The sequence below is a fragment of the Phoenix dactylifera genome, chromosome 16, assembly GCF_009389715.1.
Source record: "Phoenix dactylifera cultivar Barhee BC4 chromosome 16, palm_55x_up_171113_PBpolish2nd_filt_p, whole genome shotgun sequence".
NCBI lineage: Eukaryota > Viridiplantae > Streptophyta > Magnoliopsida > Arecales > Arecaceae > Phoenix > Phoenix dactylifera.
Window position 1 is genome coordinate 7,534,553 of NC_052407.1, and position 15,226 is coordinate 7,549,778.

General features: G+C 38.8%; 1 protein-coding gene and 5 non-coding genes across 7 annotated transcripts; 5 read left to right on the forward strand and 1 right to left on the reverse strand.

Moving 5' to 3' along the window:
- Window positions 1-1,041: 1,041 nt before the first annotated feature.
- Window positions 1,042-6,131, forward strand: LOC103717906 (NAC domain-containing protein 21/22-like). 2 transcript variants are annotated; one of them, XM_039114391.1, is made up of 3 exons: window positions 1,042-1,416; window positions 3,632-3,903; window positions 5,370-6,131. In XM_039114391.1, exons 1-3 carry the CDS (start codon window positions 1,230-1,232, stop codon window positions 5,841-5,843), a joined length of 933 nt encoding a protein of 310 aa, XP_038970319.1. In that variant the 5' UTR covers window positions 1,042-1,229; the 3' UTR covers window positions 5,844-6,131. The 2 variants fall into 2 exon arrangements, with proteins under 2 accessions (XP_038970319.1, XP_038970320.1); XM_039114392.1 differs by lacking the exon at window positions 5,370-6,131 and adding an exon at window positions 3,974-4,136 and having other exon boundaries at window positions 1,044-1,416.
- On the reverse strand, window positions 2,685-2,758 carry TRNAV-AAC. The gene has a single exon. It is a non-coding gene; the product is annotated as a tRNA-Val (tRNA).
- Window positions 6,132-10,875: 4,744 nt separating the features above from the next.
- TRNAM-CAU lies at window positions 10,876-10,961 on the forward strand. Its single transcript is given in 2 exon segments — window positions 10,876-10,913; window positions 10,926-10,961. It is a non-coding gene; the product is annotated as a tRNA-Met (tRNA).
- Window positions 10,962-10,979: 18 nt separating this feature from the next.
- On the forward strand, window positions 10,980-11,063 carry LOC113463442. Its single transcript, XR_003387676.2, has one exon. It is a non-coding gene; the product is annotated as a small nucleolar RNA snoR114 (small nucleolar RNA).
- Window positions 11,064-13,568: 2,505 nt separating this feature from the next.
- On the forward strand, window positions 13,569-13,654 carry TRNAM-CAU. Its single transcript is given in 2 exon segments — window positions 13,569-13,606; window positions 13,619-13,654. It is a non-coding gene; the product is annotated as a tRNA-Met (tRNA).
- Window positions 13,655-13,671: 17 nt separating this feature from the next.
- Window positions 13,672-13,755, forward strand: LOC113463443. Its single transcript, XR_003387677.2, has one exon. It is a non-coding gene; the product is annotated as a small nucleolar RNA snoR114 (small nucleolar RNA).
- The last annotated feature ends 1,471 nt before the right edge of the window (window positions 13,756-15,226 follow it).

A 15,226-nucleotide genomic window follows, 5' to 3' on the forward strand; every position in this document is an offset into this window, starting at 1 on the left:
TGGTTTCTTCGTTGTTTAAAAATGAAGAATTAATAAAAGTCACTTTCCCAACCATGACTCTGGTGGTGGTATCACCTCTGATGAGCTGTTGCAAATTGCAATGCTGGGATTGATTGGGGCGAGACAATGGCACGCTATGATAACAAACAATTCTTGCTATGATAACAAACAATTCTCCTAAACAACCCCCCTCGATAAGGCAGGTGGCCTCCCCTACCTAGACTGCGCAAATTATATTTTAAAAAAAATCCAGAACCAAACCTAACTGCACTTAGATCCCAAGTCACACTAGAATATGATCTATGTATCTACCATGGTTGCTAATTTAGTACTCTATTTTCAATGTATGGACTTTCTAAAATTAGAATAACTTGATCAACTAGGAATGGATCTGATCTGACATCAAAACGATAGTTCAAAAATCTATATATAATTTAAGAAATATAAAATTTACAAACCAGCAAAGTTTGTGGTCAGTATACTAAATGATTTGATATCAAATCCTGCTTTCATCATGGCTCAAGGAGTTAGGGTTATCCAGGCGAGGGCTACCATGTATTGCGTAGTCCATTGGCAAAATAGACTCCAATTGATAATTAGATTTAGACTCAAGCCAATTTGTAGCCCTAGAGACCTATTGGAAGATCATCGAACTAATTTGGACATTACCATTCAATAATTAGATTTAGACTCAAGCCAATTTGTAGCCCTAGGGACCTATCAGAAGATCCATTGAATGGTCCCATGAGGGAAATTAATTCTGGTCAGGGCCAAAAGAGCCAACGTGAGCAAGGGCGGGGTCCAACCTCTCTTCCATAACGCCGGAGGAGGAGGTGAGAGGCTGCCAACTCTATCTAAAAACCCGGCCGGCCACGTGTCGCCCTCAGGGCTGGTCGTGATGGGGGTTGGCGGGCGACGACCGCTATGCCGCGTCATCACGCCACGTGGGAAGCTGAGGACTGGTGCCGTCACATAGTCTCGAGAGACCAAAAAAACGTGACCAGTGTTCCATTCCATTCCATCCTATTCCTCACCACCTTCCCCCGTCGCCCTCTCTCTCTCTCTCTCTCTCTCTCTCTCTCTCTCTCTCTCTCTCTTTCCCCTTAGAAGTTGACTTGTACTTCTATTAATACACCTTATAATTCCCCATGGTTTGATTGAATACCAACACCCCCCTTCTCCTCTCCTTCTCTCTCTCTCTCTCTAGTTTCTATCTTAAGAATAGCTTCATGAGCTTCTTGAGCATGGTGGAGGCTCAACTGCCTCCAGGGTTCAGGTTCCACCCAAGGGATGATGAGCTGATATGCGACTACCTTGCGGCGAAGGTCACCGGAGACCGCAGCGGTGGCGGCTTCTGGGGTAGCCCGATGATGGTCGATGTCGATCTCAACAAGTGTGAACCATGGGATCTCCCTGGTAAGAACCAACCATCTCCAGATTTGATTGCTTTGTAGTTCGGCATAACACAACATAGTTCTATACTTTCATGACATGGCCGGCCTTGTTTCTGGGTAACATGAGTCCTAGCTACCTCTGTTCTCTTTACATGCTGTGTGTATATATGTATGCAATAACTACATGTAGTCATCAGTGCTCCATATTTTAGGAGCCATTTCTTATCATGGTATTACCATGGCAAGGGTATGTATATATGCAGTTCTATTCCGATTCTTCTGACATGGAGACCCAGTGTGAGAAGTCCAGGACTATAAGCAAATTATTGTAGCCTCAAGTAGTTATCTCAAGGATTTGGTATTGGATGTTGAGAATTATTCTTATATGTCCTTCCTCAACAAAAGAACAATTTCTTTATTGATGAACCATCGTTGGCTTTTTTTTTTTTTTTTTTTTGTTAATCCATGGAAGGTAAGGTCGCAACTATATTAAAATGGAATAGCTGAAAATATTATTATTACTTTGATATGATTTGTAGCCTTGCATACTTTATGGTCCGTTATATAAATATGTGGTATCTTTTACGCTCTGGGTTTGCAATTCCACTTTAGGTTTGGGGCATGACAAATATCATGTGCTGCCCTCTAAAATATAGAGGAGAAACAACACTTGTGTTAAGAATATTACTTGAAATTCTTATTCCAAATAAGTTGGCCTGTACATGCTAACTCCCTAGAGCATTCTATCTTTCTAGCCAGGCACTTATGCCCTTCTTATAAGTTCTATTTTATGGATTTTACTCACTTCTTTTGTTCAAAAGACTTGCTTTTCTTAAATTAAATATCCTGGTCTTAAACTCGTATATGTATATATTACTTTAATGTAAATGAATAGTTGAAAAATCTTTTGTTTTCCAAATCTCCATCACATCCCAACCTTGAAACTGGTTTTCTTGTTTTTTTTTGGCTTTCCTTCCACGTAACGGAAAAATATTCTTGGGCCAGAATTCGGTGTGTCTTATCCCATCCATGATGGCTTGTCAGCTTTCCACAGCTTATTCCTCCTGCTAATGTCTAAATTATTATACATGAAGCGAAAAAGAAAAAAGAAGGAACATAAAGACATTGCCTAACTCTAGACTCTCTTTCTCTCTCTACTAGGGGAAAGAAGTAAAAAAAAAAGGGAAAAGAATCCAAAGTGATTTTGGAATTAAGAATAGGGGAAAGTAAAAAATAAAAGGAACAGAATACAAAAGAATTCTGGAAAACGAAGCCAAAATAATATTGAATTGGCGTCGCCCGGACTCGAACCGGAGACCTTCAGTGTGTTAGACTGACGTGATAACCAACTACACCACGACACCGTGTTGTTCAGTATCTTATCATTTATCTTTAGTACATGCATCTCTTCGGAGTAGAGAGCGAGGGAGAGAGAGAGAGAGAGAAGGGTGGTGGTGGTGGTGGGAAAAGAAAGCAGTCTTATATACATCAAAGAGATTTTCAATCTAAAATACACCTCACACGTATTCGTGCAGCTACAAACCATCTTGATCCCAATTTTCCACTGATAGCTCAAATAACCAACTTTATAATAAAGTGTGGATCAATTGAGATATTTGATGTTGATGCCAACACAGTCCTGGAATCATCGATGGGTCTCTGATGTTGATGTGCTATTGAATCAATCATCGACACCATGATAAACAATCAACGTCATGGGATTAGGTTACATGCTGATGCTAACAAAGACATGGAAGGTTCGTTGCACGACACCAACTCCACAAAACCTTTCACCCATGGGTCAATTTCAATAGCAAACATAATAGACAAAATTTCACTATTGTTTGTTAGCACTTGTTTCATAGATAAAAGTTTATGTGACGCCATTCGTTGATCTTCTAAAGGTTCCACTTGAGGAGTGCAACTTTATCAAAGTGCATTGAAGATGTAAAATGCTAATATCTGGAGAATATGGTTGGAGGTTAAATTTGCTCCTGATTATTACTTAGTTCCATGAGAATCTCAAATTAAAAACCAGCCCTTGATGATCTGTTCTTCAGATTTCACTGATTGCTGTTACTTTTGCATTACTAGTGCCTCCCTACGTTTCCTACCTTTGCATGTACTACAAAGTTGACATCCACCTTACTTTTGACCTTTTGTTCCCGCACTGAATTATTGTTGATGCTAAACTTGTGGCTTTGGGCACTGATGCAACTGAGAAATTTGTGAGACAGAAATGGCTTGTGTTGGGGGGAAGGAGTGGTATTTCTTCAGTCTCCGAGACCGCAAGTATGCGACCGGGCAGCGAACGAACCGAGCAACCTTGTCGGGCTACTGGAAGGCCACCGGAAAAGATAGGCTAGTAGCTCGAAAGGGAATGCTTGTTGGGATGAGGAAGACCCTTGTTTTCTATCAAGGGAGAGCTCCCAAGGGAAAGAAGACCGACTGGGTCATGCATGAGTACCGCATGGAAGGACCTGGGGATCCGTCCAAGTTATCCTTCAAGGTGATCTTATGACATCAAGTTTTCTACTTGCAGAATGAGTTCCTGATCGCTTTGTTTTCATTTTGTTCAGGGTCAAAAAGAAGTAGTGGATTAATATTATGAGCTATTACAATAATGATTTCTCCAATGTTTCAAAAGTTTGTAGACAGAAAAAGAGAAACAACTTGCTCAAAGTGATTCAAAGTTTCCATGGTCATATTAGAGAAATATGATATATAGTAATTGGCTGACAATTTTATTTATACACAAAGTGACAAAAACATCTATAATGCGAAAACTAAGAGATGTTTGGCAGAGGATAGGGACAATAGGTTGAAAATTTCTAAAAGGTAACAATGAGATTGATTACATGGGAACCAGTCATCTTAGACATCCAGTAGATATCTAAATTGGTTTCGACAACTTAATGAAGCAATTGATGTCGACTAAAAGGATCAAATTCCCACTTCTGTGAAACTAATTTGACTAGTTCTAGACTTCATAAACTATCTAGATAGTACATATATATATCAACATGTGATTTGTGAATCCAAGAGCTGCTAATGTTGTTAAATAAGGGATGCTTCTTGTGAATATTGCAGGAGCTATTCTATTAAATCCTAGCCGATAATGAGCTTTTTTCTGTAGAAAAGTAACCCATTATTTGTCTAGATTTCTGTTTTGTTCATGCTATGAAATTACCGCAGCTTGTTCCTCAACGAGTACCAACCTTGTGGGCTATCAGTTGCTTTCATGACTCCTATCTATCCATACTTCAGACATAGTTTTCTCCTAACTATCTACAGAATATGGGACTCTATGTTGTTCCCCATGATACTTTTATGTTTATTTTTTTATCTTCCTATTCTGTCTCATTCTTGTCATGCCTAACTTTTTGTCACTTTATGCTACAAAACTCAAACTTTCCCACCATGCTAGTACTAATATAGTTTTCCATTAAAAAATCAATTTAGTATCGTTTCACTAAGACTTGTCTCACTTGATTTTCTTGATTAAGCTGCATTCTTTTTCACTTACAACCATCATCACTTTGTGCAGCAGGCTGAGTACAAAATGCTAAAAATTACACACAAAAAAAACAATCATAACCTAAAGATATAACCAAATTTGAACCTTAAAACTATGTATTTCAAAAATTCATTGGCCAACTGCAATACCACTTGAGGACATAATTATCCATGTGTCGCAGTCATACTCATCTAGTGACCAAACAAAGTTTAAATCAACTTGAGGAAAAACTTCTAGCAATAAAGTTCCAAACATTGATCTCCAATGTAAAGATGATCACAAGATTTGTTAATGATCCAATATCGAAATCTCCATGCTCACAAGCCATTGCAAGTGCTTACTGATCAAATATTCCACAAACTACTTGTCATATTCCAAACTTTCATGATTAACTACTCCTCTAACCATGCATATTATCATATGACTTCCATGACACTTCGCTCTCTTTCTTTAAACAGGAAGATTGGGTCCTATGTAGAGTGTTCTACAAGCACAGGGGACTCTCCACCAAGCCAAGCATGGAAACAAGCTATGATGACACAGGATCTTCCTCACTCCCATCTCTCATGGACACCTACATCATCTTTGACAAAATCCCACGAAACTTTGAGGGGTTTGAGCAGGTGCCCTGCTTCTCCAGCTTTCCTCCAAGCCACACATCCCTGCCCCCAAACCCCTTGGCCCCACACCTGCCCCCAGCGGAAAGAAGCCTGCCCTCAACCAAAGGCTTGGCCCAGTTGGGGGGCTTGCCTGACTTGAGCTCTTATCTGAACCCACTCTCCTGTGATAGAAATGTCATAAAGGCAGTCCTAAACCAGCTCACCAAGCTGGAGGGCAATTCAAAGGGGGAGGTACCACAAACTTTGGCCGAAGGGAGTTTGGGGGGTTGCTTCTCTGAGATGGGTCTACCCTCATCTTGGAACCCCTTCTGAATTCTAGGAAAGATTGGTGACGCTTGGGAGGTGAAGGTATCTTCTATTTATAGTGAGTTACCTACCAAAGTTGTATCATATTGTCTATCTACACATATAAGGTGGGAGATTGCTGATCTTTTTCTTTGTCATTGTCCAAGAACTTGTTTCCTATAATGGAGAGTTGTTCTTAACTTTTTTCTGAGTGAATGCACCTTATGGGCATGTTGAAAAGTTCGACGAATGCGACAAAAAAAGGGTGTAAGATTGATGATTGTTGATGACAAAAGTCTCTGGATTTTGATTCAAGGGGCACTAGTCCTGTCTTTTTGTTGCAGGTTGAGAGTCAAGTGCATTGGATCACGCAGGACGGTGCAGTTGCGTGTGATTACATAAAATATGGAGTGTGTTGGTCTTGCATGTGAAGTCAATTTTACGAGATTGTGCAACACTAAATCTCTTCCATGATATTATAGTGGCATGGACCATCTTATATTTAAATGATATCTTCGATAAGGAGTCTGTTTGTCAAAATTTCTTCCATCATCATTAGGTCAGAATCTTCGGTTTCTTTATTATCCATGTTCTCTTGTGTGCACTTTTAAAAAATGTTTGGAAAGCTTCTCATTCTTTCACACTAGTAGATTCTTGATATGAAAATCATTAGGAGGAATTGTCCCTCGAATGGGGCAATGTTTCGAGTTTTACAAGAACTCGAAATATTTCGATCGGCAACTTAGGCTGTCAAAAAAGGATACTCTTATCTAAGCTGCATAACTTCTTAGTGTCTTCCAACTCTAAAATTAAACCCATGCTCTTATTCTATGGGTGAGAGTAGGTATGAGCAAGGTGTAAGTTATGAAGCCTTCTTACTTGGCATTAGAAGAACTATAAGATCTCCCGACCTAAGTCATTTGTAAGAAAGAAGATAGTGATTTATATATGAATGAAGGTTACTCACTTTTTTTTCGTTTAAATAGGTGATGTTATCATGGAGTACAAGGAATAAACATTTAAAGCATGAATAATCATATACTTCACTACATAACAGCAATCAGGTATTAAGATTCTTCAGAAGCTAGGAATTTTGTCTAGTTTAGATTGCCTTCTTAATCAAGTAAGGACTCTTATCGATAAAACGAAATTATCTCTGCTGTATATATTTAAATTTCTCTCTCTTGTAGCTTCATATCTCTAATATTTATATCTAGGTTAACTGAGACAACATTGCGATAAAGTTTTTCTTTACAATTAGAAAAACAACTAATTCTCCACTACATAGAGCATGGAAAATCTTGGTATTGATGAAATAAATAGTTAATTATTACGCATGTCATGCCTAAAATTCAGGCTTTACCAGTTTATCAATGTATCCACCCATCAATTTACAAACCGAGGGAATGAAATCAATATATGACTGAGCAAACATTAACTGATCTTGTCATTGGTTATATGACTGAGTTCTATTATTTTCCATAGGAATGCAAAATATTATTTTCCAATGGACAATAATAAATAACAAAGATACTGCAATCTTTGCAGTCATCATTGGGCTTTCCTAACAATCTTTTTTTTATTATTGTTTTTAGTAAAATGATCTGTTTTATAAATAAGCTATTAAATATTATATGATCTGAGACTAGATTTGCTGACATGTAAAATTGACAGATTACATGGTCCACTTCATTTGTTTAGCAACATCACCCTCAATAATCCAACAGCTATATATTTACTTACACTATTTTGGATGTTAATGTGTCCATACTCCAATCACCCATATATATAGCCTTTCGCAGTTAGGTTGATATGTTGAACCAGATAGCATTCAAATCCTACTTGCCTCAAAATTTATTGACTGGGATTCTTGAAAGCAACACTCTGCCAACCTCCAAGCTGTGGACTCTTTCATCCACTGCAGTATAAAAATCCCATTCATAGCGTTGAAAAAAATTTCTATAGGTTAATCCTAACCTGACCAACTTCAGCATAAAGAAGTACTAATTTAACAATTAACAGCGCATGGCTACTGTTGGGACTGATAAAGATCGAATCGAAATTATTCTCTCCAATAAGAGGAAGATGCCAATCAATCATAGAAGGGAGTTCCAGTACTTCTCCTTTTATGAAGTGACTAGATAGCTAAGATATACCTTCACAACTAGTGTGTGTGTATATATATATATATATATATATCCTTTTGGACTAGGCTAGTGGGAGAGACACAGCCACCCAATTTATTAGAAAGAAACTTCCAACAAACTATGAAACATAGCTTTAGGCTTCTGTATCATAGCCAGCTATAGCACAAGGTGACGAAGGGAGTGGGAAGATAGTCTCTGTCTTTCTCAGACTCTCCCTTTTGTTTGTAACTCTTTTTCCATGAGCCACCAACAAAAGCATACACGACAAACACTTCAAGACTAGACATGGCAATGCTTAAACATGAACCTAGCTTCCTTCCAATAGGCCTTAGAAATGGCCACTGCAGAAAGGCTAAGCTGGTACTAGCGGGGGACACAATTCATCAACAAAAATTGCATGCGAACGTGAACTGTGAGACAAGGCACTAATCCTGGCTAGCTGTATTAATTTTTTCTTATAGGGCGTGACGGTGGACACTGCATCGAGGAGAGCAGCTCCGATGAAGGACGTACGCAATGAGAGTCACGCCTCTGCAGTAGCCGAAGGCATCGAATCTGTCGCATGCTGGGTTCCACCTTGCATGCAAGTTTCCATTCTTTCCCACCTCAGCCATTGCAGCTGCTGCAGCGGCACCACACTCACCATCACCTGCCCACCCAACCACCCAAGGTCTACGTGCCACTGCTTTGTGATAATTTGTGAATTGATGCTCAATATATAGTTTCTGATGTTGAAATGTGGTTATGACCCAACTAATAGATGTTTGGTCCATGGCCTTAGACAGAATATATAGCGGCCAAGGATTATTAACGACAAGCTTAATTACTTCAGTGAACTAGTGATCGAAAGAGTTTTATGTGAGAGGGGAAGCTTGATACCATGCCTCCAAGGTTCTCTAAAATCTCGATCGTAAGCCTTGAGCACAGCATGAAGGGCCCGAGCACCAGCACAAACAGATTATATAAGCTGGCTATAGCATAGTCCATCCCACAAGATACTGAGAAGAGATGACAACATGGTCAGTATTTCAAAATATGAAGACATACTTGCTTGAATATCCCAGATAAACCAAAGCACAAATTAGATAGAAATTTTATAAGAAAATTAGTTCCTGACTCAAGGAGAGTAACAGAAACTAAAGGTATACACGACTACATGCATATGAGAAGGCTTACACAAAAAATGCAGGAGTATATATGCTGGACCTGGAGGTGAGGTTTTGGATGATGGGAGTAGTACCCACTATTGCAACGGTCATGCTTTTGGTCTGCTTGTTGAGTGTCATTAACCACAGTTGCTGTGGCTGTGGCCGATAGAGCTGCCATGCCAAGCACACCCTAGCTTTCTGCCTGTAACTCTCTTCTGCTTCCTAGGCATTCTCCATAGCCAATTCTGGAGATAGAGGAGCGCAATGGGTGGACGAAGGTTTTATGGAATGAATGCATGATCCCATGCATGGGTCAAGCAAGTTGTGTATTGGTAGCATTTTTGAGACCTCGCGAAATATTGCTTCTAAGTTTCGAACTTAATTTAGTGTTTCTTGCAAAAAGAAAAGAAAGAAAAGAAAAATAAAGTTTTACTGAACCATCATGCCGACTTGATCAGATTGGCCGATCAGCAGCACAGCCATGTCTCCAATAATAGCACACTAAAGACAATTAAAGCCCTCGAAGATACGATTATGATTCTACTATTTATGGGGCAATTATAGCTTATCCCGTATGATTGAGTGGTGACGGCATGGTTTATGCCATTATCCATGGTGCATGTGACATGCAGCCTGTTATCTAGCAATTAAGGCCCACTTCCTACTAACTCATTAACCAACAATAATCCTTGCCTTGTATAAGCAATGCTTAAGAGGGACTTCTAGGTACACTTTCTATCGTTCCTTCTATTCCGCAACTCTCTCAATTCTCTATGGGCTCATTTGGTTCGCGGGAAAAGAAGGGAGGAAAGTATGGTCAACGGAAAAGTAATGAGATGTCTCTTGTTTGGTTGGAGTTTTCAAATGAGAGAGATGGGAAAGTTGTATTTCCATGGGAATATGATTCCCACATTTCATGGAAAAGTCTTTTCCATGAGAAACATGGGAAAGTTACCTTCCCATGAGGTGAGAATCACTCCATTTTTATTTTTTCTCAAAAAGGCCCTTCAGCATTAAAGAAGCATTAAAAAAGCATTAAAAACCTAATTTTTATTAAGGGTATAATAGAAATTATACATAACTTTTCCAGTAAAGTGGATGACCAACCAAACATAAGCACTTTGAAAATTTGTCACTTTCCCATGGTCAACCAAACATGCCAAAAGTACTTTCCTAGGCATTCTTTTCCTAAGAATTTGTTTTCCAGAAATCATATTCCTAGGAGGAAAAATGCTTCCCACGAACCAAACGAGCCCTATAGTTTTCCTAAAATTCCTACATAACTTAGGCATCGAAGGAACTTTTATAGGACAAACTTCAGCAAGTGGACTTTATTTTCTTGATTTTAGGTCAGATCGTTAGCACTAAACTCTCCATCTGGGCTCAGCCACCAACTATTCTCTAGCTCATCTTTTCAGCTTGGATCACGTCCAACCTCACCGCATTCATCTCAGAATTTGTTAGCAGCAGCACTAATCCATATTTTGTGCCTATCATTGGGACTAAAATGGAAAAGAAAAATGTGATCTCCATCGAAACAAATTCTAGAATTGATCGATGCACCTAGCAAGAAGTGACTGGGAATGTTCTTGATTATCTGGATTGTGCATTTGGGTTTTAGTAAGAAGTGGATCAATAGATATACCATTAGCAAAAGTTTCCTCTATTTGGTTGGAAGCATAGCAAAAATGGCGTTTTGTGACAGGGTTGGGTTTGTTGAGGGAAAGGATTTATGTATGCTTGTAAGCCGAGAGATGTCAACATGGGGTGGTGGCGCAGTTGGCTAGCGCGTAGGTCTCATAGCTTGTTGAGTTATCCTGAGGTCGAGAGTTCGAGCCTCTCTCACCCCAAAACAATACTGGGACATGGAGCGATGAGGACAACCGCGCTCGAGTGATGCTGGGCGCATCACAACCGTCTGATCATCGGACGATGACAGCGCTCCTGAGCTCCCTTTCCGGTTATTTTTTTATTAATTATAACCCTTATTATAATGCCATTTTTATGTTATTCCAGTATTACTTTCAACCTCTTTTTATGTTATTCATAAATAAATGCCAGTATTTTTCCCCCGCTTGTATTAATTTTAACACTCTTGCTGTCAGCTTTTTTATGTTAATTCCACACAAAAAAATGTAAGCACTTAGCAAAGAATTAAAAAATTGAAACCAGTATTTCTCTGACTAAATCTATATTATCTTTTGGTTGCATTTGGTTGCTTAGCTTTGACATTCATGAGATGACTATCTGCGTGGATAGAAATTGTCTCTGAAAATTGAAATGGCAAATCGACGGGCACATTTAGAAATTAAGTAAAAATTTGCATGAATAGTTTTCTATTTGGCTCTTAAACCTTTTAATTATATTGAGTATCCAATACGCACTACTTTCCCCTTCACTCCTAAAGTTATTTTTACTAATTATAACCCTTATTACTTTCGGTCTTTTTTTAGGTTAGTTCCGGAATAAATGCCCCCTCAATGCATCTAGTCTCTTCTCTCTCTCTCTCTCTCTCTCTATATATATATATATATATATATATATATATAGAGAGAGAGAGAGAGAGAGAGAGAGAGAGAGAGAGAGAGAAAGAGATGGAAAGAGAGGGAGGGAGGTAACAACCTCAAGCTTTCTGAGATGCACAATCAACTTCCAATACCCTTCCATTGATCATCTCTTGCTACACCAACCTCGTCCCCCTCATTTGACCACCTTTATGGCTTTATAGTACCATGGATAAGAACGTTGTACGAATAGCTATCCGGGCTCAAATCTCGCTGAAGCACTCTATTGCATAGTTGGTGTGCCTCCATTGGAAAGGAGATTTTTTTGTTTTACTACAAAAGAAAACACTCCATTACCCACCCTCGGAAAGTTGGGGGGGAGGGGGGTCACAATGTGAAATTATGTGCTAGAGGTAGCCCACCGGCAGCAATTGTGGGGGGGGGGGGGGGGGGGCACCAATTTTTAAGTCACAATGTGAAATTATGGGGTGGAGACAGCCCATCAGCGGCGATGAAGGGGTGGCGGAGGAGCTGGGCGATGGTGAGCACTGACAGTGGTGACTTGGGCTTGGGTGATGAAGGAGTGGTAGAGAAGCTAAGCGGCGGCTAGTCGAGACAGTGGGCAATGCCTCCAACAAGATGAAGTAGCATATGCCGCACATAAGGCTGGCCAGTCCCTGCCCTGCCACCCTAGCTGCTCTTCGAAGGGGAACCACCCCAATTAGAACTCGGACCATAATGAGGCCAAAGCTCCAAAGGCATATTCGGTTGGGAAGAGTTAGAACTCTGAAATGAGAATGAAAATAAGTGACTTCCATTTCAGCTATTTGATTAAAATATTCTATTCTTATTCTGATTCTAGGAGAGATGAAATACCCTAATCCTCCAAAACCTAGTCCCTACTCATCTCTGGTATTTAAATTTTATTCTGATTTTGATTTCGGTCATGAACCAAATATGTTGAAAGATACGGTCATTCTCATTTTCATTCCCCCTCTTCGTTGAAGTCGATGTTTGACGCACTGGGGGCTCATGTAAGCTGGGCCAATATCTGACCAACCATAATGTTCATGATTTTGACCTAGCATGGATGATAAGGTTAGGTTGGATGTGCTCATGATCGACGAGCACTGGTGATGGAGGACTACTACAGGGAGAAGAGAGAAGGAAGAAAAAGAGGAGGAAGAAGAAGAGAAAAGGAGGAAGAAAGAAAAGAGAGAGGCTAGGTTTCTTATTCAATTCTTCAAATCCCTAATTTATGAGAGGGGTGGCCTTTATATAGGCCCTACATAAGGTCGAACAATTGATGACATACTAAAATTGAACCCTCAATCAGTTGACTAAGTCAACTGATTACATACCAAAATCAATCCAATTACTTGACCCAATTACATAACTTAACAGCTAAGCCAATTAACTTGTCTAATAACAAATAACTAGCCAAATTGACTCGATTAAACAAAAGCAAAATGCAGAAAACAAAATGACTCAATCTGGTGGCTCAAGATCATTTTCCAGCCATAATGATGTCAATCCGTGGTGCGAACACAAACGAGTGGCTCTGATGTCCCCATTACTTATCTATGGTGATCGATTAGATTCTGCATGCTGAGCAACGGGTCAATGGTCATCCTCTCCTTAGCAATATACAATAGATGAAAAGAGACTGTGACTTCTTTCAGGCTACTCATATTTACTGGAAGGCGAACAGGACGGCGAATTGGGTTACCTCCTTTATTGTTCATTACTCCAAAGAGGTCTTATGGACATGGGTTGATATTGTACACCTACCTTTATATCACGTATTATATTTTAACTCGGTTTGTTGCACTCACGCTAGATTAACGTGAACGACCGTTGTACCCAAAAATATATATGTATGTATATTTTTTGTTTGTAGCAATTGTAGAGGAAACGGATTTCTATAGTTTGTAAGCCAGTAATTTTCAACATGGGGTGGTGGCGCAGTTGGCTAGCGCGTAGGTCTCATAGCTTATTGAGTTATCCTGAGGTCGAGAGTTCGAGCCTCTCTCACCCCAAAAATAATACTGGGACAGAGCGATGAAGACAACTGCGCTCGAGTGATGCTGGGCGCATCACAACCGTCTGATCATCGGACGACGACAGCGCTTCTGAGCACTTTCCAGTGTTATTTTTTTATTAATTATCACAGTATTGCTTTCAGGCTCTTTTTATGTTATTCCAAAATAAATGCCAGTATTTCTTCCCGCTTGTATGAATTTTAACGCTCTTGCTGTCAGCTTTTTTATGTTAATTGCACAAAATAAATGTAAGCACTTAGCAAAGAATTAAAAAAAAAGAAACCAGTATTCCTCTCACTAAATCTATATTATTTTTAGGTTGCATTTGGTTGCTCAACTTTGACATTTATGAGATGACTGTATACATGGATAGAAATTGTTCCTAAAAATTGAAATGGTAAATCGGCAGGCACATTTGGAAATTAAGTAAAAATTTGCATTAATAGTTTTCCATTTTGCTCTTAAACTTTTTAAATTATATTTAGTATCCAATACTTACTGCTTTTCCCTTCAATCTTAAAGTTATTTTTATTAATTATAACCCTTATTACTTTCGGTCTCTTTTTAGGTTAGTTCCAGAATAAATGCTAGTATTTCTTCCCTTGCTTGTATTAATTTTACACTCTTATTGTCAGCCTTTTTTATGTCAATCCCAAATAAAATGCAAGTATTTAGCAAAGAATTAGAAAAATAAAATGAGTATATCTCTCTCTAAATCAATATTATTTTTAAATTGCATTTGGTTGCTCATCTTCGACATTCATAAGATGAGCACATGACAACAATTGTCCCAGGAGGTTGAAATGGTATATTGATAGGCACATTTTCGAAGTTAAGTGAAAATTTGCATTAGTAGACTCTCAAATACATACCATTTTCCACTTCGCTCTTAAACCTTTTGACTACATCTAATATCCAATACATACTGCTCTCCTCTTCACTCTTAAAGCTTTTTTCCTACATTTAGCATTCATATGCAGGATATATTAATAACTGACCTGTCTGAGATGTATGAGAAGTAGATAACCTAAATCTATGGCTACTCATAACAACTACTATTGCATGTACTTTGTTGGCTTGTTGCTACGTGACAGATCATTTTCCTGTTACCTTCTGGTAGCCCAATCAATGCAACTGCTAAATACATGCTTAATACAATAACATCACAATGGGAGGCAACAAGAGGGACAACATAGAAATTAGCATTTCAATTGCTTAGAAGTCTTGAAATACTTTCCTTTTTTTTTCTGTTAGCATATCAAGAGAAGCACTGATTACTCAAATGTTCACTCTAGGTTGGCCAATGCTTGAGAGGAAGCAATTTAGGATGGCCAAACAGATTAAGATCATCAACTTCATCACTGCACTATATGTTATAGTTTTCATTTATTACTAGTTTAAAAAATATTTTGCATTGATTGATACACTGCCTGACAGCACAAGAAACATGAAGTACATGGCCATCCTACCAAAAGAAAAAAAAAAAGGAAAATTTTAGAAATATCCCCCTTGCACTTACTCCGGTTGCCTTTAAAAAATTTTAATTAGATCCTATAAGTTACTATACTA

Coding starts and splice junctions, on each gene's coding strand:
- LOC103717906 (XM_039114391.1), top strand. CDS start 1,230: ATGAGCTTCTTGAGCATGGTGGAGGCTCAACTGCCTCCAGGGTTCAGG. Junction 1,417..3,631: donor TGAACCATGGGATCTCCCTG/GTAAGAACCAAC, acceptor TTTGTGAGACAG/AAATGGCTTGTGTTGGGGGG. Junction 3,904..5,369: donor CGTCCAAGTTATCCTTCAAG/GTGATCTTATGA, acceptor TTCTTTAAACAG/GAAGATTGGGTCCTATGTAG.